This window comes from Ceratotherium simum, chromosome 25 (genome assembly GCF_057802395.1).
Source record: "Ceratotherium simum simum isolate JZ-2026a chromosome 25, ASM5780239v1, whole genome shotgun sequence".
Lineage (NCBI taxonomy): Eukaryota > Metazoa > Chordata > Mammalia > Perissodactyla > Rhinocerotidae > Ceratotherium > Ceratotherium simum.
In genome coordinates this window covers 22995068-23018209 of record NC_141924.1, presented here as the reverse complement: position 1 = coordinate 23018209, position 23142 = coordinate 22995068, and the positions used below count along the sequence as shown (strand labels likewise).

The 23142-nt window shown below is 35.4% G+C and overlaps 1 protein-coding gene across 1 annotated transcript; it reads left to right on the top strand.

Annotated features, from left to right (window-relative positions):
- Window positions 1-784: 784 nt before the first annotated feature.
- On the top strand, window positions 785-23112 carry ACTR6 (actin related protein 6). Its single transcript, XM_004418009.3, has 11 exons — window positions 785-937; window positions 2797-2914; window positions 3940-4008; window positions 4873-4996; window positions 6408-6543; window positions 6637-6693; window positions 11406-11504; window positions 11600-11678; window positions 18390-18561; window positions 20030-20168; window positions 22427-23112. The coding sequence occupies exons 1-11, from the start codon at window positions 870-872 to the stop codon at window positions 22554-22556; spliced, it is 1191 nt and encodes a 396-aa protein (XP_004418066.1). The 5' UTR covers window positions 785-869; the 3' UTR covers window positions 22557-23112.
- Window positions 23113-23142: the final 30 nt, after the last annotated feature.

The following is a 23142-nucleotide window of genomic DNA, read 5'->3' as shown; positions in this document are numbered from 1 at the left end:
ACCACTATCTCTTTGATTTCAATAATAGTACCTACTTCATAAATTGTGAAGATTAAATTAGTTAATATATGTAAAGCTCTTAGAACTGTTTATCCACAAGCATTAAGTAAGTGCTATGTATTAACCATTATTATCTTCACCGCCCAAGGTTACACAGACATTATGTGGCAGAGTCCGGATTCCAATCCAAAATTCATTCTCTTAACCATTATGATATTAAAGGAGTTTGCCCTAGTCAGATGTCGAGAAGCCTTTTTAGCTTCAGATAAGAATGACACAGAGCTCAGTCCCGAAGAACAAGTAGACAGAGGAAGAGTAAGAGAGTGAGTGAAAAAGCAAGGCGGCTGACAGAACAACATATTTGTATTTCAGGGTGGTCGGCTCCTACAGTCGGATGGGCAGTTGCGGGGACTGAGGGTGAAGAGATCTCAAATCCAATTCCATGCTGCGTATGGTTTTGCACTTTATTCTTCAAGAAATGTCACTGTGTGAACCATACTATTCGAACACACACACACACACACACACATACACACACACAGCTGGTTCGCTACAGGGGGTTGGAAGAAACTTGCAGGAGCGAGTCAATCTGCGAAATAAAGAACAAATACGCAAAGGGAGATAAAGCACTCAGCAGTTTCCACTCTTGTTGGATCTCGCCACGACTTGTATGGGTTAGGGTTGGAAGCACGCTACAACTCGCGCTGACAGGCAGGGCGGCAGTGCTGTCTCTGACTTCCGGCGTCCTCCGTTGCTAAGAGAGACCGGAAGCGTCCTTACGCCCCGCTCTTGCAAACCATAGAGTGCCGGAAAACGTGTGAGCAGAAGGGTCGGGAAGAGAACGCCACGGCGCCGTCGTTTGTGCTAAAATGACGACTTTAGTGCTTGATAACGGAGCTTACAATGCCAAAATCGGTTACAGCCATGCAAATGTCTCGTAAGTGTTTGCTTTCTCCCAGGGACGAGGCGTATATGCCTAGTAGTTTCACATGCTACCCTTCATCCTGGGATATCAGTAAACTGCAAACGCCCCCGCGCGGCCTTAACCTGAGCCAGAGGGATGCTCTTGTTGGAGCTGGGTGGTTAGGACGCTTTGAAGGGTGATTTTAGTGTTCATTTTGGGCTGCGTGGCCCCGGAAGTGGGACGTGTGTTTCCTTTCGTAACAGGAAATAGCTCAGGAAAATAGTCTTGTAGAGAAGCGGTTGGACACCAAGTTCATGAACCCTCAGGCATCGTGGGCAACATTTTGTGTGTATATGCATCTTGTTTGGGACGCGGGTATAGCTTTCGTCGGATCTTTAAAAGGTTCCATGGCTTTAAAAAAAAGTGTAAAAACCACTGTCTTAGTGGCTGGAGACTTTGAAGAGTTTGAAATTCAAATAGCATTAAACTGGTGAAGGTAACCACAATGAGAAAGGCTTTGTGCCTAAGCCTTTCGAGGTGCTCATTGGGTGACCTGGTTGATTAGAGTCAAACAGAAATACAATGGCATTCGTAATATATGTTTGAATAAAGAGTAAGCAGATTTAAAGACACGCTTTTCTTCTATCATATTCATAGAGGATTTATTTTTCTTTTCCTTTCTCCCTCTTTTCCTTTTTGTGTTTTAAGAGGACAAACTGTAGGAATCTAGATTGTTACAGTCTTCTGGAAAACATTTTGGCAATGTGTATCATTGTTCTTATTCTTTGACACAGCAATTCTATTATCAGTTATCTAAGGAATAAGAGGTGTTTGATAAAAGTAAGTACAGGATGCTCTATATTATTTATAGATATTGTGTATGGCAGCAAAAAAAAGTGGAAAGCAAGCTAAAAAATCAAGAATGGAAATTGAGTAAAATTGTAATACAACCATAAGATTGACTACAATGAAGCTTTTAAAAATCATATCCTCAAAGAATATTTAAACATATAGAGAAAATGACAGCATAGTAAGTGAAATAAGCAGGTACCAAACATTTTTACAGTATTATCCTAATATCTTCCCTCTCTCTCTTTCTGTGTATGTATACACACACGTATATATACATATACATATGTACGTGTGTTTATGATTGATAATGGCTCTAGTTTGCCTTCCTAACTAGATTGTAAGCTCATGGTGGGCAGCAACCATATTTAAAACTACTTCCTACTTCTGTACCCTATAGCGTCTTGCTGATTGAAAATCTTTGACTTCCGGGCTGGCCCGTGGCTTAGCGGTTAAGTGCGTGGGCTCTGCTGCTGGCAGCCCCGGGTCGCATCCAGGGTGCTCACGGATGCACCGCTTTTTCGGCCATGCTGAGTCCGCATCCCACATACAGCAACTAGAAGGATGTGCAGCTATGACATACAACTATCTACTGGGGCTTTGGGGGGAAAAATAAATAAATAAAATTATTTAAAAATATATATTAAAAAAAAAAAGAAAATCTTTGACTTCATGGAAACTTAATTTTATGGCCAGAATTTTGAACTTGTAAATCTTTTACCAGAATGGTAGTAAGAATTTCTGCATTCAAGTCAGAAAGACCAGGAACTTTACCTAAGCCCCAGCTCTCATCTGTGCAGTGGCAGAACCAATACCCGCCTGTAAGGATTCCTTGAGGATTATTTGAGAAAGATAAAAGGTCCAGTATAGAACCTGGTATATACTAGAACCTTAAAGAAAAAAGAAGACTTTTTTTATTATTTGAAGACAGATTGGGAAACTGCTTTTGCATATTTTGGCATCGAGGGTGATGACTAAGTAAATGTATTTTTAGGAACTAAGTATTTAGGGAATAATTATATTATTTGTTTCTTTATTTATAGGGTTATTCCTAACTGTCAGTTCAGGTCAAAAACGGCACGACTTAAAACTTTTACTGCTAACCAGATAGATGAAATAAAGGACCCTTCTGGACTCTTTTACATTCTTCCTTTTCAGAAGGTAATTCAACTATATGTTATTTCTAGCATTATAGACCTAAATTTAAAGATAATTTTTAAATGTATGTATAAGATTTTGTATGTATGAAAAAATTTTTAGGTCTCTGTTAAGAAGTTATTTAAATTTTAAATAAGATCTTTTTAAAACCAAAAATTGAAATAAATTGTCTTGTTAAAAATAAATGACCCTGGTTTAGTTACTGATTGTGGGTACTGAATTTTACTTGTTTATGTTAAAGCTAAACGAGATGAACACATTAGAGAAAATAAGTATAGGGGCCGGCCCAATTTCATAGTGATTAAGTTCCACGTGCTCCGCTTTGGTGGCTCGGAGTTCGCAGGTTTGGAAACCGGGCATGGACCTTCACCACTCATCAAGCCATGCTGTGGTGGTGTCCCACATGCAAACTAGAGGAAGATTGGCTGTAGATGTTAGCTCAGGGCTTCTCTTCCTCAGGCAAAAAGAGGAAGATTGGCAGCAGGTGTTAGCTCAGGGCCAATCTGCCTCACCAAAAAAATAAATAAATAAATAAAAATATAAATCCCTTTTATTTTTGGTGAGGAAGATTGGCCTTGAGCTAACATCTGTGGCCAGTCTTTCTCTATTTTGCACGTGGGACACCACCACAGCATGGCTTGATGAGTGGTGTAGGTCCGTGCCTGGGATCCAAACCTGCGAACCCCCAGCCTCCGAAGCAGAGCACATGAACTTAACCACTATGCCACCGGCCCGGCCCAGCCTCCCTTTTAAAATATAAAAAAAAAAAAAAAGAAAAGAAGTATAGAGAGGTATATCTACATATTGTTATTTCTTTTGAACCCTTGACGTTTTGGTTATTGTTAATTTGTAATTTTTTGAACCTTTAAAAACAGAAAAACATACCAATATAATGGGTTTGAAATTCAAATAGCATTAAACTGGTGAAGGTAATCACAATGAGATAGAAATCAGTGATTTAGAATATATTAATCTCATTTTTAAAAATTGCTCAAATATTTTTGATAATTTATGAAAAAATTTTTTAGGGCTATTTGGTGAATTGGGATGTTCAAAGACAAGTTTGGGATTACCTTTTTGGAAAAGAAATGTATCAGGTAACAAATTGGAGTATGTATTCAAATTTCTTTTTCCATGCCTTATTCAAATGAAAAATTAGAACTTATATTTTAAGATTTATAAACTTTTGAATATGCTTCTAGTATATATTTAAGTCACTTAATATACTGTGCTTAGCTTTGATTTTCTAAATATTAAATTAGTGCAAGTGAATAGAATTTCCATTTTGAAGTGGAATTTGAGGTTGGGAAGAGACTGTATTAAACTCAAGATTAAAATTTTACTTCAGATTTCTACTATTATTTGACCAATTCACTATCTCATTTTTATTTTCACAATAAAATATTTTTGCCTTCATATCTGAATGTGTGAATGTTACAATATGAGAATCATGTACTTTTAATGTCTATAGTGTGATTTTAGGTGTACTGAGAGAATGTTCAAATTTTGATGCTTCTTAAGAGTGTGTGGGAGAGAATTATGTAAATATTAAATATTCTAAAGCTTCTCAACTTTTAACTTTTAAAAACAAAATAACAACAGTCCCAATCTTGTATCATTTATTATTTTTGCATAATTATCTTTAAACAATTTGACAGTACCATTTTGTTAATGCTACCATTAAGAGAGTTAAAATCGAATAATAGCTAATGTGCATGAATTCTGTAACCAGACTTCCTGAGTTCAAACCTAGCTGTCACTAACTAGTTAGTTATATGAACCTTGGTAACTTATTCAACTTTTTCTCTGCCTTAGTTTGCTCACCTATTAAATGGGATAATAATAAGACCTGTCTCCTAGGATTATTATGAGGATCAAATGTTTGTTTATTTATGTAAAACAAGTGTTTATAATTATAAATACAAAGTTATAAAACTTTTAGGATTTTTTTTCACTCATAGGTTGATTTTTTAGATACTAATATTATTATCACAGAACCATACTTTAACTTCACTTCCATTCAAGAATCAATGAATGAAATCCTATTTGAAGAATACCAGTTCCAAGCAGTATTAAGAGTAAATGGTGAGTTAAAGTTTTGATTGAAATTGAGTTATGTGAATATGGATATGAATAGGCTAAAGAAACACTTAAAATCCAAGAATATTGGGTGACATTCTTTTAGATTTGAAGGAACTAGAACATGGAATTTAAAAACTAGATGAGGGCCGGCCCTGTGGCTTAGCAGTTAAGTGCACGTGGTCCACTGCTGGCGGCCTGGGTTCGGATCCCGGGCGCGCACCGACGCACCGCTTGTCTGGCCATGCTGAGGCTGTGTCCCACATGCAGCAACTGGAAGGATGTGCAGCTATGACATACAACTATCTACTGGGGCTTTGGTGAAAAAATAAATAAATAAAATTTAAAAAAAAATAAAAAAATAAAAACTAGATGAATCTTTAGAGATTATCTAGTCAGACTTCTCTCACTTTGTTTTTTTACTAGTATGATATTTCTCCCTAATGAAGTTACTCACCACATATTTCTAATCTCTGAAAGATTGTTTCTGAGGTAGTTATATTTTCTGTCAGTAATGTAGTTGCAATTGTTACTATTATTGATTGAAATAATGTTAATAGCTCAGGCTGCCAATATGAGGAAAGACAATCTGTAAATATCATGTAGAAGTAAGTTTATTAAAGGCTAAAATTACATTACATGACTGTATGATGAAAGTATTCAAATATTTAGCTTGCAGAATTTAAGTCTATATAATCCACAGTATACTACAATGGTTAAGATCACAATCTCTAGAATAATCTTAACCATGGGTGATTTTGCTCCTAAGGGGACATTTTGCAATATCTGGAGACATTTTTGGTTGTTATAACTGGGAGGGTGCTACTGGCATCTAGTGGGTGGAGGACACAGATGCTGCTAAACATCTTAGAATGCACAGGAAAGCCTCAACCACGAGGAATTATCTGGCCCAAAATGTCAGTAGTTCTGAGGTTGAGAAACCCTGCTCTAGAGTCAGCTGCCTAAGGTTTGAATCCTGGCTGTGTTACTTTCTAATTGTGTGACCTTGGGCACATAATTTAACTTCTGTATGTTTCAGTTTCTTCATCTGTAAAATGGGATTGTTGTGAGGATTAAAACATACACACTCATGAGTTTAGAATAGTGCCCAGCATGTAATAAATACTCAATAAAATTATCTGATGTTAAAATAATTATAAGCTATAAATGAATATTTACCTTTAAAAATTGATCACAAATTTTTTTTATCATATTTACCACAAAAATGTGATATTTTAAAATGTAAACACTACCAAGAGCTTATGACAGAAATGAATATTATTTTAAATTAACATTTTTTAATAAATAAAGGAAAGTTTTTGTCTTTGTGCTTGCCTTAGTTTGCTACCTTTCTTTATTGCTTTAAATTAATTACACTTTAATGTGTTTATCTTTTTCTTTACCTTTTTTTAAATAGCTGGGGCTCTCAGTGCACATAGATATTTCCGAGATAATCCTTCTGAATTATGCTGTATCATAGTAGATAGTGGATATTCCTTTACACATATAGTTCCTTATTGTAGAAGTAAAAAGAAAAAAGAAGCAATTATTCGGTGAGTTGCATTTAATTTTCACGTTATTTCTTAGGATACAACTGAATGAAATGTGTGGTAAACTGAACCAAATTTGAATTCTCCCTTTTCTAGGATAAATGTGGGAGGAAAACTCCTAACCAATCATCTAAAGGAGATCATATCTTACAGGTAATACTTAGCTTTGACTTTTTGGGAATCAAAGCTATGAACTTCAACTGGCAATGAACTTGATAAAGTAATTTAAAATTATTCTTTACCTTTAGTTGTAACTTCAGTTGGTAATTCTATATTATTGCTTAAAAAACTATATCACGTATGTAAATACTAATGATCAAATTGAAAAGCTTTCTGACATATAGTATGGTAGTGTCCGCTAAAAAAGCATTTCTAAGTTCTAGGGAGTTTAATTTATTAATAACATTTTAAAATTATAAATGTTGTATGTGTACATTGAAAAGCAAATCAAAAATGCATATAGGGGCTAGCCCAGTGGCGTAGTGGTTAAATTTGGTGTGCTCCACTTCAGTGGCCCGGGTTCTTGGGTTCGGATCCTGGGCGCGGACCTACACCACTTGTCAGCCATGCTGTGGTGGTGACCCACATACAAAATAGAGGAGGGTTGACACAGATGTTAGCTCAGGGCTAATTTTCCTCAAGCAAAAAAAAGAAGATTGGCAACAGTTGTTAGCTTAGGGCGAAGCTTCCTCACTAAAAAAAAAAAAAGAAACATAAGTAAGGATCTAAAAGGAAAATAAATCTCTGCCTCCCTTTCTATCTCTCATGTCAGTTCCACTCCACACAAAGTATAATATTTAAACTGTATCTTTTATTTATTTTTATTTTTTATTTATTTATTTTTTTTGTGTGAGGAAGATCAGCCCTGAGCTAACATCCATGCTAATCCTCCTCTTTTTGCTGAGGAAGACCGGCCCTCAGCTAACACCTATTGCCAATCCTCCTCCTTTTTTTTTTTCCCCTTTTTCTCTCCAAAGCCCCAGTAGATAGTTGTACGTCATAGTTGCACATCCTTCTAGTTGCTGTATGTGGGACGCGGCCTCAGCATGGCCAGACAGGCGGTGCGTTGGTGCGTACCCGGGATCCGAACCGGGCCGCCAGTAGCGGAGCACGCGCACTTAACCGATAAGACACGGGGCTGGCCCCTGTATCTTTTATTCTTTAATTTCTATAAACCTTAATAATATATTGATATTTCTTTTTCTGGATTAACCAATATTAGGTGACTGTCCACTATTAAAAGGTGAGGAATTAGTGTACTTAGCCACTTCCCAACTCTTCTCCTGCCTCCTAAATTTTATTTATGCTATTATTTTTAATTTTATTGTGTTTAAAAACACAAGTTGAGTTCTTTTTTTTTTTTAATTTTATTTATTTATTTATTTTTCCCCCAAAGCCCCAGTAGATAGTTGTATGTCATAGCTGCACATCCTTCTAGTTGCTGTATGTGGGACGTGGCCTCAGCATGGCTGGAGAAGCAGTGCATCAGTGCGCGCCCGGGATCCGAACCCGGGCCGCCAGCAGTGGAGCGCGCGCACTTAACCGCTAAGCCATGGGGCCGGTCCACAAGTTGAATTCTTAAATCTTAATATCTTGCTACGTTAACTTTGGTCAGTATGATACTGTTAATATCTCTTAGCTCCCCCTATGTTATATTTGAAAATAAGTGAGTCAACATTTCCTTCTACCTTTCCTCCCTCCTTTTTCTTCTTTCTTCTGCCATATGTACCATTACTTTTTGTTAACAGCTTTATTGAGATATAATTCTTGTACCATACAGTTCACTCATTTAAAGTGTACAGTATCAATGGTTTTTAGTATATGCATTCATCACCGCAATCAGTTTTAGAACATTTCATTACCCCAAAAAGGAACCCACTCCTCTTAGCCATCATTCCCCGGTCCTTATCCCACCTAGCTCTAGTATCTTTTTAAATTTTTTTTTATTTTGAAATAATTATAGACTGAGAAAGTTGCAAGAATAGTACATGGAGCCCTGTGTACCCTTAATGACATCTTATATAACTAGTACAATATCAAAATGATAAAATTGACGCTGGTACAGTATTGTTAACCAGACTACAGATCATAGTCACATTTCACCACTTTTTTACATGCATTTGTGTGTGTGTAGTTCTGTGCAATTTTTTTCCCATGTATATAGCCTGTGCACTTAATCCTTCCTCTATGCGGAATGAAAAAAATTAATATAGTTTAAAAAGCAAGGCTGTTGAAGTTCAACTTGAGAACAAACTGGCAAGAATACCTAGAAATATTTATGAAAAAGAATAATAGTGAAAGACTTTCTCTAGTAGATGGTAAAACATCTTAAAATTGTAATAATTAAATTAAGGTAATATTTTTAGAAGATTAACTGATAGATCGGTGAGACTGAATAGTTAATCCTGAATCAAACGTTGTAGGTAAAAAAAAAAAGATAATATATACTAAAGAAAGCATCAGAAACCAATCAGGAGGGGATTAATTATTCAGGTAAGAATACAGGGAAAGTTGGCTGTTTGGAGAAAAATTAAAATTTTACTTTGCCTCATACACTAAAGTTCAAATAGATTTAAGACTTAAATATAAAAATAAAAGCCCAACAAGAAAATATTTAACTGAGTTGCTAAGCATAAAACAGTAGAAGAAAAATAATATAGTAGAAGAAATAATACAGGATATATTTTTTCTACATAGAACTTTTTAAAAAAATAAACTTTTATAGAAGTAAAACATACAGAAAAGTACAAACCTTCAATGTACAACTCTAATTTTCAAAAAGTGAACATATCCAAGTAACCAGAACACCGTTCAAGCAGACTATTACTAGCACCCTAACCCCACTTTTGTCCCCTTCGAGTCCGGAAAACCACAGACTTCAAACAGGATACATTTTTGTCAGCTTTTGTGTTTAACTCATAAAAATTTTAAGGGGCCGGCCCAGTGGCATAGTGGTAAAGTATGTGCGTTCCGCTTCAGCGGCCCGGGGTTCGCAGGTTCAGATCCCCGGTGCGCACTGATGCACTGCTTGTCAAGCTGTGCTGTAGTGGCGTCCCATATAAAGTAGAGGAAGATGGGCACGGATGTTAGCCTAGGGCCAATCTTCTTTGGCAAAAAAAGAGGAGGATTGGCATCGGATGTTAGCTTAGGGCTGATTTCCCTCAAAAAAAAAAAAAAATTTTAAACCTTATGTATGTCAAAAGCCTTTGCAAACAAAACTAAACATGAAACAATATGACACAGGGTTATTACCTTTAATATATTAAGTGCTCTTATCAATCCATAAGAAAAACACTACCCTGGTACAAAATGGTTAGATAATTCTCAGACACACATGGTCAGTGGCACCATTTAGTGAGTTACATATAGTGAAAGCATATAAATGATAATTTCCAGACATAAAAAATGTTGAACACCTGTAGTAACCACAAATTCAGTTCAAATATTTATCAAACATTTATTTAGGAACTTGGGATACATGACTTAACAAAACAGAGAAGAATCCCTCATGGCACTACCTAGTAGAGAAAACGCAAATTAAAATGCCATTTTACAATCCAAATTAATAGAATTTTTTTCAAAAGATGATGTTGCAGATTTGTGATACGGATTTTCTTACTGCTGATTGGAGCATGACTTGAAATAACTTTTCTGGTAAACAATTTGGCAATATACCAAGAGACTGAAAGTATTTCATATTCTGTGTCCTAGAGTATGAATAAATAATGAGCTAATCAGAGATATAAAAATACTTGTATTTCATTGATTCTGAGTTGGACTTTTTTCACTTTTTAACCTCTGAAATTGGGATGAATCCTCTAATCATTGGTACCTTAGAATTGCCATAGTTGAATTAGCATTTTTTCTTCTCGTTGGTGCAATAGTGTATCTTAGAGAAGGTAAATTATGGTGTATGTGATGATGCTTGTTATAGCAAAAACAAAAAGATAGAAGCAATAATGTTTTTATTTATTGAGTATAGGGACTATGCTAAACACTTTACATGTATGATTATAATCATTTACTTCTTACAGCTGTGTTAAATTGGTGATCTTATTACCTTTTTAGAGTTGAAGAGATTGAGTCCCAAAGAAGTAACTTGGCTACTAAGTTGTGATTAAACCTAAGTCTCTGACTCCAAAGTCCATGTTTATAAACACACAAATATCTTTCTTCCCTGATCTAAACTTCCAACATTAGGAACATTGATAAATACATTTTAACAGATCCTTCTGATTGAATATTATAGCGCAGTGAAAAATCATATTTTTAAAGAATATGTAATTGCATAAGAAAATGTTTATGAGATAATATTTAGTCTAAAACAAAAAGTAAACATGTATATAATCTATGTGCAGAGAAAATATTCAAAGGAAATAACTTTACATTTTTGCTTGTTTTTTTAAAACATCTTTATTTTCTGCATTAAGCCTATGTTTTCTTTGATTCACTCATCATAAGCTTCTGCTATGTGCCAGGTACTGGTGCTGACTCATAATACTTCTATAATCAGAAAAGAAAATGTAAAGAGTTACGGCATTTTAGCAAGATTCCATTCAGAATGGTTGGAGAAAACAGTTTTCTCTTTAATTAGATGAACCTTACCACTTAAAACCTCTGTTTTCAATTTCCTTCTGCAAACTGGATTAATATTTGCCCTCAGAGGGATCACGTGGAAATTAAATAAGATAATGGAAATGAGAGTATTCCATAAAGTTAAAAATATTTTAAACATTCAAGAATTTCATATTTAAAAAAATCAGTTAACCTGAAAATTTAATTCCAGAAAAAATATTTTAGATGATAATTTTGTTATATTTAAATTTTTTTCTATTTCAAATTTTATAGTTTTTATTTCTGTTTAGACAGCTGCACGTTATGGATGAAACACATGTGATTAATCAAGTGAAAGAAGATGTATGCTATGTGTCTCAGGATTTTTATAAAGACATGGATATCGCAAAGTATGTATAATGGTAATCTAAGAATCGGAAAGTTGATCCTTGGGTAATGTTACACATAGTTAAAATACTTCATGAGTCTCTATTTTGTTTTCCAGGTTGAAAGGAGAAGAAAATACAGTAATGATAGACTATGTTTTGCCTGACTTCAGTACAATTAAAAAGGGCTTTTGTAAGGTAATTTAAAAAGTCCTCATTGACATTTCTTCAAGTGACCTCAGTCAGATTTGAAAAGCATCCCACTGTGATTGGTGGAGTCTTACAGAATTGTTGACGACTGCCTGCCTAGTGGCCATTTCTCCAGACACAAGTGTATAAATGATTAATAAATATTTCACTGAAATTATGTAGATAAAGAACTGTCAGCCGAATGATAGCACATGGGACAAATCTGGAGGTAAACAGTATCATTGCCTAGATTATGGTTAACCCTATTCTGTTTACTTAAGAATTGGTTTAAATCTAGTTTGAATGTGGTTATTTGCCTGTTGTGAAAATTATTGATGTAGTTGATCCAGGGCCTAGTTTTACTCACATTTGGTCTGATATGATCAGATTATAGTTGAAAGGGGCAAAATCCAATGCACTTTCAAAGTGTTGCAAAGCAGTTTATCTTGAATGTCAAAATAATGTCATTTCTCCTTATCTTTGCTCAGCTCAGTAAATTATCAGTTCTGTGTTTGGGTAAATGTGAAGTTTGCCCTTCTAGTTACTAGCTTGATGAGGACTGTTGGGAGGTTAAAAATCTTCCATCAGAAATGTAAGCATATTTGCACAAGGAGACATTTATGGTATATGTCATTGCAGTATACTTTAAAAGAGTGAAAAATTGGGAAGAGCCTAAATATCCACTAATGGAAGAAGAATAAATAAATTTTGATGTAGTCATATTATAAAATAAGCAATAGTGAAAATGAAGTAGAGCTACATGATCATCATGAATAAATCTCAGAAACATTTCTGTCTAATATGTTTAGACATGATGATGGCTAAAAGCAAGTTTCAGAAGGATATGTACAGTTTCAGGCTGTGTGGAATAGTAATTTATGTTGTTTAGGAATACATAAATATGAAGTAAAAGTATAAAACTATGTAGATGAATGATAACACCAAATTAAAAAGGGGAGTGTTAATTTATCTGTAAAGTTGCATTAAATTGGTTAATGGATACATGGGTTTTATATAATTATCTATACTTCTTTATATGCCTGAAATTAAAAAAAATTTTTTGGCAAGACTTTTGAGGTGAAATACAAATCAGAATTTAGAGAAGGCTACCTGGAGCCTTATAAAATTGAAATCATCCTGTAATGTCCTTAGAAACAGATCCTGTGGAAGCACCTAGGCTGGCTTTCAGAAGTGAGAATTGGAACAGCTTATGGGATCAGGTTCGCCTGGACATGAACTGGGGAAAGAAACTGGAAGCCTGAGTCCTACTTAGGATATGGAAGGGGCCCCGTGGCTTAGCGGTTAAGTGCATGCGCTCTGCTGCTGGCGGCCCGGGTTCGGATCCCGGGTGCGCACCGCTGCACTGCTTCTCCGGCCATGCTGAGGCCGTGTCCCACATACAGCAACTAGAAGGATGTGCAGCTATGACACACAACTATCTACTGGGGCTTTGGGGAAAAATAAATAAATAAATAAAATTATAAAAAAAAAAAAAGGATATGGAAGGTGTATTTTTTTCTTTACAAGATAAGGAAAACTGCTCCAAATATATAGACACCAAGCCTCTTTCTCATTAGGCACATGTGATCATCCTTATATATTATGGCTGATTAAAACACTCCAGTGATATAAAACACCGGATGGAGAATTTACAGTACTCCGTAGAGTTAATAGCGGTAAATGGTGGTAAAGTATTTCTACAGGGATGGACCCTGAGTAAAGTCTCAGTGATTCCCGGTTTCTCCAAACCTGACTGGTCATTGGAATCACCAGGGCACCTGAAAAACAATCCATGTTCTCAGTTCCTGTCTCTGGAAATGCTAAGGGCTTCAGTTTGAAAATTTAAACTTAAATCTCTTCCAGATGATTGGACTGTCAGCTAGGTTTAGAAATCTTTCTCTTTTATAAAACATAGTTCTCTCCTGCCCTGCAAAGGACAACTTATCAACCTATCAGTTTATTGGACATTATCTGCTAAACATTGCCGGTTTCCTCGCCAAATCGTAAGCCTTGTTTTCTCAAATCTGCACCTTACATAGTGAGCCAGTAGAGGTGTGGTTATTGTTTTACTCATCGTCTTGGGAGAAAAAAGGCAGAAGCCATGTAATACTGTTTGCAGCTTTTATTGGCCTTTGGCCTTGTGATCAGTATCTGGTTGTGGACTGTGCGTCATTAACTCGGTATAGACTGCTTATTACCTGTGCACTTTAATATCAGTTGGGTGGACAGTCGGTTGGACTGGACTTTTGCCAGATGATGGAATGTTACATCTGATGTTTATTTCAAAAATAATGGTTTAATCTTTACTTTGTCAATTAATGTTAAAATTTATATTTTATTCACAATGCATGTTAAACATGCATATATCTTAATAATTTTTAAGATTTAGAAACAGTTATATTTACTATGTGTTAGGATTAATCCTAAAATGTATTATTTTGAATTTAATACTTGATTAACTTGTTTTTAGTGTTGCCTGATATGCAACAACTTTGTTGAGAGCTGGTAAATATTTATGAAATTAGAAAAACAATACTACAAAAAATGAAAAAATTATATTTATTTGAGAGCCCTTAGGATATTGTTAAAACTTGGACTTCGATACTTTATTCAAGAATATTTTTAAATACTTGGGAAAAAGTTAAAACCTTGATTTTCTAAGTAGTGATAATAGTAACAATAACAATAATAAGGTCCATAATATCATTACTGATTACAACTGATAGAAATTCCAGTTTTATCTCTTATCAGAAAGAGGATGCCTACTAAAGTATAATGTGCTTGGCTGACCTAAATTGAGAAAATTGCCCTCAGAATTAATGATTATCACTTTCTGCAGAGCTATTTTAATTTAAACTGATCATTTCTTTCATGGTACCAGAATGAAACTTATGAGGGCTGTGCAGTAATCAGGACCTACATTGACTCAAAGCAGCTCCTAGCGGCCCTTCTAAATTCTTTCATTTGTCTATGTCTAAACCAAAAATCTTTTTGGAATTGTGCTCTTAAAAACGGAAACTATTTGTAGTTCCAGATTATATTAACGATTAGTGGCTTTAGAGCTAACATTCAACAAGGATATCTAGTTCTGGTTCTTTGCCCTAGTTAGATATTTGATCCTTGGAAAGCCACATGACCCTCCTCTGTAAAATCAGGGCTGTGGACTAGATAGTCTCTAATGTTTTGTCAACTGAAATTCTCCAAATCTGCATGTGTCTTGTATTATTTTGAGTATTGACAAAATGAGTTATATCCTTTAAACTCAAGCCAACATTGCTTTTAAATGAATTTATAAATTTATAGGAAATATTTTCCACTCTGTCTGAGAAGGAAGAATACTTTGTGAAAGAATAATGTTCTCTTTGCTACTGTAACAGTTTAATTGGGTTAAAAGTGATTTGTAGTTTTCCTTGTTCTTCCTAGATAATTGTGAATATTGTGTAATTTTTGGATATTTTTATTTAAAAATAATATTTTGAGCATGGGATTTCCAAATGATAGAAATTGGAGGGGCCGGCCCGGTGGTGCAAGCGGTTAGGTGCGTGTGCTTCGCTGTGGTGGCCCGGGGTTTGCCAGTTCGGATCCCTGGCGCACACCGACACACTGTTTGGCGAGCCATGCTGTGGCGGCGTCCCATATAAAAAAAAAATAGAGGAAGATGGGCATGGATGTTAGCTCAGAGCCAGTCTTCTTCAGCAAAAAGAGGAGGATTAGCATCAGATGTTAGCTCAGGGCTGATCTTCCTCACAAAAAAAGAAAAAGAAATTGGAATCATTCATATCCAGATTGAGAGAGGCAGTATAGTGGAAGGAATATGTTGTATGTGCTTTTGGTTATTAGATGAATGATCCTGAGCAAGTCATGTCACCTTGCCAAGCCCAACTGCATCATTAATAAAAGGAAAACATGCCTACCTTACAGGGTTATGGGAATGTTCAGTGGGATAATGTATGTTAAATGGTTAATACAATGAATGGCACATTGTTGACTTGTGTGCTGCTTTCAAAAATTTATTAAATACTTGTTGTGTACCTGATACTATGCTATGCTAGGTAGTGGATATGTGATGGCACACAGTATAGACTGTGAAGGATAATATAGAGAATAATGGAGGGACCTTTTATGTGGGAGTCAAAAAGCTTCTCTGAGGAAGCTGAAATCTGAACAGAGAGGAGATAACTGATTATTTTAAGGCATCTTTAATATTCTTTATATATATTACTGTTTATTAATATTTCTTTTCATATATTTTAAGGTTTTTTAATACTTATATAAAGGATTGGGATATACTTTGTTATTTGAGGAAAACTGCATATGTAAGTCAAATGAAATGAATATCTATGACCAAATCTAGGTGAGCTGATGATTCTTAGTAAAATTGCGAGGGACCATTATTATTATTTTTTTTTTATTGATGTTTTAATGGTTTCTAACATTGTGAAATTTTGGGTTGCACATTTTTGTTTGTCCATCACCATATATATGACTCCCTTCAACCCTTGTGCCCCCCACCCCCACTGCCCCTGGTAACCACAGTCCAGTTTTCTCTGTCCATGTGTTGGTTTATATTCCACATATGAGTGAGATCATACAGTGTTTGTCTTTCTCTTTCTGGCTTATTTCACTTAACATAATACGCTCCAGGCCCATCCATGTTGTTGCAAATGGGACAATTTTGTCTTTTTTTATGGCTGAGTAGTATTCCATTGTATATATACCACATTTTCTTAATCCAATCGTAAGTCGAGGGACACTTAGGTTGCTTCCACTTCTTGGCTATGGTGAATAATGCTGCAATGAACATAGGGGTGCATAAGCCTCTTTGGATTGTTGATTTCAGGTTCTCTGGATAGATTCCCAGTAGTGGGATGGCTGGATCATAGGGCATCTCTATTTTTAATTCTTTGAGAATCTCCATACCGTTTTCCACAGAGGCTGCACCAATTTGCATTCCCATCAGCTGTGTATGAGGGTTCCTGTTTCTCCACATCCTTTCCAACATTTGTTGTTTTTTGTCTTGGTGATTATAGCCATTCTAATGGGCGTGAGGTGGTATCTTAGTGTTGTTTTGATTTGCATTTCCCTGATGATTAGTGATGTTGAGCATCTTTTCATGTGCCTATTGGCCATCTGTATATCTTCCTTGGAGAAGTGTCTGTTCATTTCCTCTGCCCATTTTTTGATCGGGTTGTTTGTTTTTTTTGTTGTTCAGTTGTGTGAGTTCTTTATATATTATGGAGGTCAACCCCTTGTCAGATGTATGTTTTGCAAATATTCTTTCCCAGCTGGTTGGTTGTCTGTTCATCTTGATTCTGGTTTCATTTGTCTTATAAAAGCTCTTTAATCTGATAAAGTCCCACTTGTTTATTTTTTCTTTAGTTTCCCTAGTCTGGGTAGGCATGTCATCCGAAAAGATTCCTTTAAAACCAATGTCAAATAGTGTGTTGCCTATATTTTCTTCTTTGAGTTTTATAGTTTCAGGTCTCACCTTCAGGTCTTTGATCCATTTTGAGTTAATTTTTGTGAATGGCGATAGCACATGGTCCACTTTCATTCTTTTGCATGTGGCTGTCCAGTTTTCCCAACACCATTTATTGAAGAGACTTTCCTTTCTCCATTGCATGTTCTTAGCACCTTTGTCAAAGATTAGCTGTCCATATATGTGTGGTTTTATTTCTGGGCTTTCAATTCTGTTCCATTGATCTGTGTGTCTGTTTTTGTACCAGTACCATGCTGTTTTGATTACTATTGCTTTGTAGTATGTTTTGAAGTCAGGGATTGTGATGCCTCCTGCTTTGTTATTTTTTTTTCAGGATTTCTTTAGCTATTCCGGGTCTTTTGTTGCCCCATATAAATTTTAGTATTCTTTTTTCTATTTCTGTGAAGAATGTCATTGGGATTCTGATTGGGATTGCATTGAATCTGTAGATTGCTTTAGGTAATATAGACATTTTAACTATGTTTATTCTTCCAATCCACCTGCATGGGATATCTTTCCATTTCTTTATGTCATCATGGATTTCTTTCAATAATGTCTTGTAGTTCTCATTGTATAGGGCGAGGGACCATTATTTTAATGATGTGTAGAATATTGTAGAAGATGATTATTTTCTCTGGCCCCTTCAGCAACACAGCTCACAGAATGGGTGAGTTAGCAGAAAATAAATAGCAAGAGAATTTCAGTGATAAAAGTCCATGTATTGGCTTAAGTTATTTGGAAACTGATTTTTGAATAGAGATTGAATAAGTAATAAAGAAATTTAGAGATGTAGGCTTTTTGGACAAGGGAAAGGGGAAATTCTAATAGAACAAAACTACAATGTCCAATAAACATCTAAAGTAGGGGAGTGAAAGTAAACAAGGGTAGAAACATAAGACATGGTAAATGTTTTCATTTAGAATATGTTCTCTAGAAACTCAAATCATTCTACTATTATAGCTAGATCATGAAGTTCCCTCTCCTCTGTTCTCCTTCCTTTCTGTTTTAAAATGTGTGGAATAAAACCAGATCATCTTTAGGGGAATAGCTATATTAGAGTCAGTAATTATTTATTTGTGTGGTTTAGGCAACAGGAGAGAAGACCACCTTTTTCTAACTTCTGAGTATCTTGAAACTTCAAAGAACATGGTTAATATATTAGTTTTACATATTACTAAATGTTATTAGTTATGTGAGCTAGATAATGTAGCTTAAATGTTTTTATCTTGTTTTTCTTTAAGCCAAGGGAAGAGATGGTGTTAAGTGGAAAATATAAATCTGGGGAACAGATTCTTCGTCTGGCCAATGAGAGATTTGCTGTTCCAGAAATCCTCTTTAATCCTTCTGATATAGGCATTCAAGAAATGGGAATTCCAGAAGCTATTGTCTATTCAATTCAGAACTTACCTGAAGGTACATAGTTACAGTAAAATATTGAGGAATAATGATATATTTTAAGAAATCATAAGCTCTCTGAACCCTAGAGAAGTCGTGTGTTCTTTCTAAATAATTCAGACAAATGGCAAGTCTGTTTTATTCATGGAGATGTGCAGATCTCAGAATGCACTTGAGTAATTCTTACTTTATTGGTCCTAGATTGTAAATTTGATATAGGGAAAGTCATTATGGTACATTTAAACTTGAAGAAATTCATCTCCATGAGTATTAAATTGCCATATCCATTTTAGAAAAGTTTTAATATAAACCCAAATCTGCACAGAATACAAATTTATAATTTAACAATTAGATGATTTTTGCTGTTGATGGGACTGGTTTGTTCTTTCTGTTATATTTGGAAGTTAATTTTAATGAGGTTGAAGTATGGTGCTTCACAGTGATGTGTGAGTTCTCCTGAAGCATGATTTAATTAAAGAATTTTCTAGAGTTTTAAGTACTTTTATATCTTGAAAGTGTCTTCCTAGTTCATAAGGAACAGTCTAGGCATTGGAGAAAATCCAGCACATGCAGTGTCCTTTCCTCCCATTTCAAAAAAAAAGAAAGAATGAAAAAAGAAAGTTGTATAATGCCATCACTTTATTATTTCACAACTATTTTCATATTAATATTTCATATTAATTTCACATTTTATATAAAGTTGCTGTCATGATATACACAACATTTTGTACTACACTGCTTTAATGTCATGTCATTGAGACTCAGTGTCAGTATAAGGAACTCTGTCCTCATTTCGTGAACAGAAGCATTAGGTGGGATGGCCAGTATCTGTTAATTCCTGATAGATTTCCCAGTGGTGCTTAGTACGCTTTTAATACTGGTTAACCATATGGCACTTAATGCTTGCCATCATGTAACTTTAATGAGTATAGAACATAAGATCCTTTCTTTAAACATTATTATAGATTATGAGTATTTTTCACTATCAAATGTAAGTATTGTACATAAATATATCTGTCTCAGATAACATGGAAATGTGGGCTCCCAAGTTAAAATGTCATGAAGGACCTCCTTTTCAGCCTTACACTAGCTCATCATCTCAGCCTACAGAAAGATCCCCTCCATTTTAGGAAGAACAATTATAGTTATCAAATGTCTGCTACTAGGATGTTTCTCATTTATATATCGTTTACATGGGTATATAATAAGTAGCCAGCAGTTCAACCCTTTCCCCTTAGCGTTTCTTTTAAAGATCTCTGAGGTTATACTTGACTCTGTTGAAATGTGTCTATTTGTGTAAACTATAACTTCATTACAAAATCTTATAAATTATAATTTATATGGTTATAAAAAAATTTTATGGTTTCCCAACCAGTAACTGTAATCTAATTGCTCTTACCTAAGCCCTCATCCCCATCTTTCCAGAAAGATAAACAGATTTTCTAATGCCTTTTTTCTTCCTTCTTTTTTTTTTTTTCTCTTACAGAAATGCAGCCGCATTTTTTTAAGAACATTGTTTTGACAGGAGGAAATTCCCTTTTCCCAGGATTTAGAGATCGAGTTTACTCAGAAGTTCGATGTCTCACTCCAACAGATTATGATGTTTCTGTTGTGCTGCCTGAAAAGTAAGTGTGGGCTGATAGAGAAACAAAACATGGAAAGCATTTTGTAGATAAAGTGGTCTATAGACAGATTTCAGTTTAAAGCCTGGTTCTACCACACTGGCAGGTTTACTTCACATTTGGCATCCTCATTTTCCTTTTCTCAAAAATTGAAATGATAAACCTTATGTTTCAGTGGATTAAATGGGATGAAGTATGTCAAGTGCCAACCATAATGGTTAATACATAATGGGTGCTCAATTAATATAAGATCACATCCATATAGTAAATCAGTCCTCATTCCTAAGAGATTTTTACAGTCAAAGCAATCAGGTTGTAATCTATTTGATTTATCTGAGATGTATCATTTCTTGACAGTTTCTATCAAGAATATAAATTTAAAAATTAAATCATTAAGATAAGTTATGTCAATTTATAAGTTGTTTTGGAATGTTTTAAAGATTTTATTTATTTTATTTTTTCCCCCCAAAGCCCCAGTGGATAGTTGTGTGTCGTAGCTGCACATCCTTCTAGTTGCTGTATGTGGGACTCGGCCCCAGGATGAACGGAGAAGTGGTGCCTCGATGCGCACCCGGGATCCGAACCCGGGCCGCCAGCATAGCAGCGCGCGCACTTAACCACCAAGCCACAGGGCCGGCCCTGGAATGTTTTAAAATACTTTGATATTTTAAATAAACTTTTACATTTAACTAGTCTTTTTTTTAAATTCAGAACTCTTTTATTTCTACCCCCATCCTGTTTTATGAGAAAAAGCAGATATCATCATTTCCACTTTAGTGGTAAAAAAAAAAAATTAAGGTAGAATTTTAGAGCTGTAAGAAAGGCTTACAGATCATCCTGTTTGATGTTCTTACTTTGTAAATAAAGAAACAAGGGCTCATGACTTGGCAAAGGCCTTACGGTGAGTTAATAGCAGTTGCCAGACTAATACTTAATTCTTGAGTCAGTAGCTCTTACCAAATATGTGTCTAAATAACACCCAGCCCCAGTCTTAAGTGGCAGAGTTGCAAACAAGACCCCACATACCTGACTCCTAATTTTAGAGTTTTGTTTTAAAGCTAAAGTAGAATTTTCAGAATCAACAGCAGTTAATAGAAGGCCCTCATCTGATCACTTAATTTTTATAGCTATCAGATTGGAATGATTTTTATCAACAGTAATGTTCATATACTCTTTGGAGTATGAAGCATAATGGATTTTCATTGTGCATTTTAAATACAAGCAAGTCGTGCACACATTACAGGCCAAGGGATCCACAGAAAATAGTTTCTATACTTCTATTCATCAAATCTTTATTGCACATCTACTGTGTGGGTGTGTGTGTGTGTGTATATATATATAAATATATATAAAGGTTAGGAAATGGAATAAATACAATAAGGAAAACATTTATTGGGCCGGCCCTATGGCTTAGCGGTTAAGTGCGTGCCCTCTGCTGCTGGCGGCCCGGGTTCGGATCCCGGGCGCGCACCGACGCACTGCTTCTCCGGCCATGCTGAGGCCGCGTCCCACATACAGCAACTAGAAGGATATGCAAATATGACATACAACTATCTACTGGTGCTTTGGGGAAAAAAAAGGAGGAGGATTGGCAATAGATGTTAGCTCAGAGCCAGTCTTCCTCAGCAAAAAGAGGATTAGCACGGATGTTAGCTCAGAGCTGATCTTCTTCACAAAAAAAAAAAAGTGGAGGAAGATGGGCATGGATGTCAGCCCAGGGCCAGTCTTCCTCAGCAAAAAAAGAGGAGGATTGGCAGATGTTAGCTCAGGGCCTATCTTCCTCACAAAAAAAAAAGTAGAGGGTCCAGGGGCCAGCCCGGTGGCGTAGCGGTTAAGTTTGCGTGCTCTGCTTCTGCGGCCTGGGGTTTGCAAGTTCGGATCCCAGGCGCAGACCTATACACCGCTCATCAAGCCATGCTGTGGCGGCATCCCATATATAAAATAGAGGAAGATGGGCATAAATGTTAGCTCAGGGCCAATCTCCCTCACCAAAAAATAAAAAAAATAAAAGTAGAGGGTCCATAAATTCAGAGTACAGGGAAAAAAAAAAAAGAAACACTTAACTTGTAGCGTTTACCAAGATTCTGTTCTTTCTGTGTTTGCTTTACTCCTATGAAGCTTATGCTTATTTTCATACTTTAAATGATTTTCTGTTAAATCAGGTTGGGTAGAGATTGCCACGTTTTAGTTACTAATTAATGTTTCTGGCATTCCAGTTCTGTAAAATCATCTGGGTTCATTTATTTTACCTTTATTTTTAGCCCTATTACTTATGCCTGGGAAGGTGGAAAATTGATATCAGAGAATGACGACTTTGAAGATATGGTAGTAACAAGAGAAGATTATGAAGAAAATGGACATAGCGTCTGTGAAGAGAAATTTGATATTTAAGAAACATTTCTGAATGAAAGTTTTGACTGGTTGTGACAGAAAGGTTTAATTTCAGTGTGCTTTTTAAAAAAGGTTAAGGACCTGTGTTACCTTTCATCCTAAGATAAAATCTTAAACTTATGTAAATACTTTGATCCATGGCTAATTTTCAAAGGTTTCTTAGCTAGGTTATTAATTAAACTGTAACTCAGCCCATATTTTCATTTAGGAGCTAGACTACTATAACAATGCTTGTGTTGTTTCTGAGAGTAGGTTATCTTTCATTAGAAGGTGAAAGAGTGAATGTATGTTAAGTTTAATTCTTCATAGTTGAAAGCGCAAACTTAACTGTCTGACTGGTCAGTTTTCCTTAGAAGGTAGTTGTGTGTGACTATGACTAAGACTTGGCCAAAGTGTTTTCTAGCTGATATGATTTCTCTCTCTCTTTCAGAACTAATTAGTTTATTTTAAAATTGTCATAAGGTTGGAAGGACTAATCTTACGTGTGCTTTAAAGTTTTATTTTTTACTTAGAGTAAGTTTGAAAGAATGGAGATTAAAGCCAATTTACTAAAGTGTTTTTGGTTACTATTGTGTTGGCATAAATG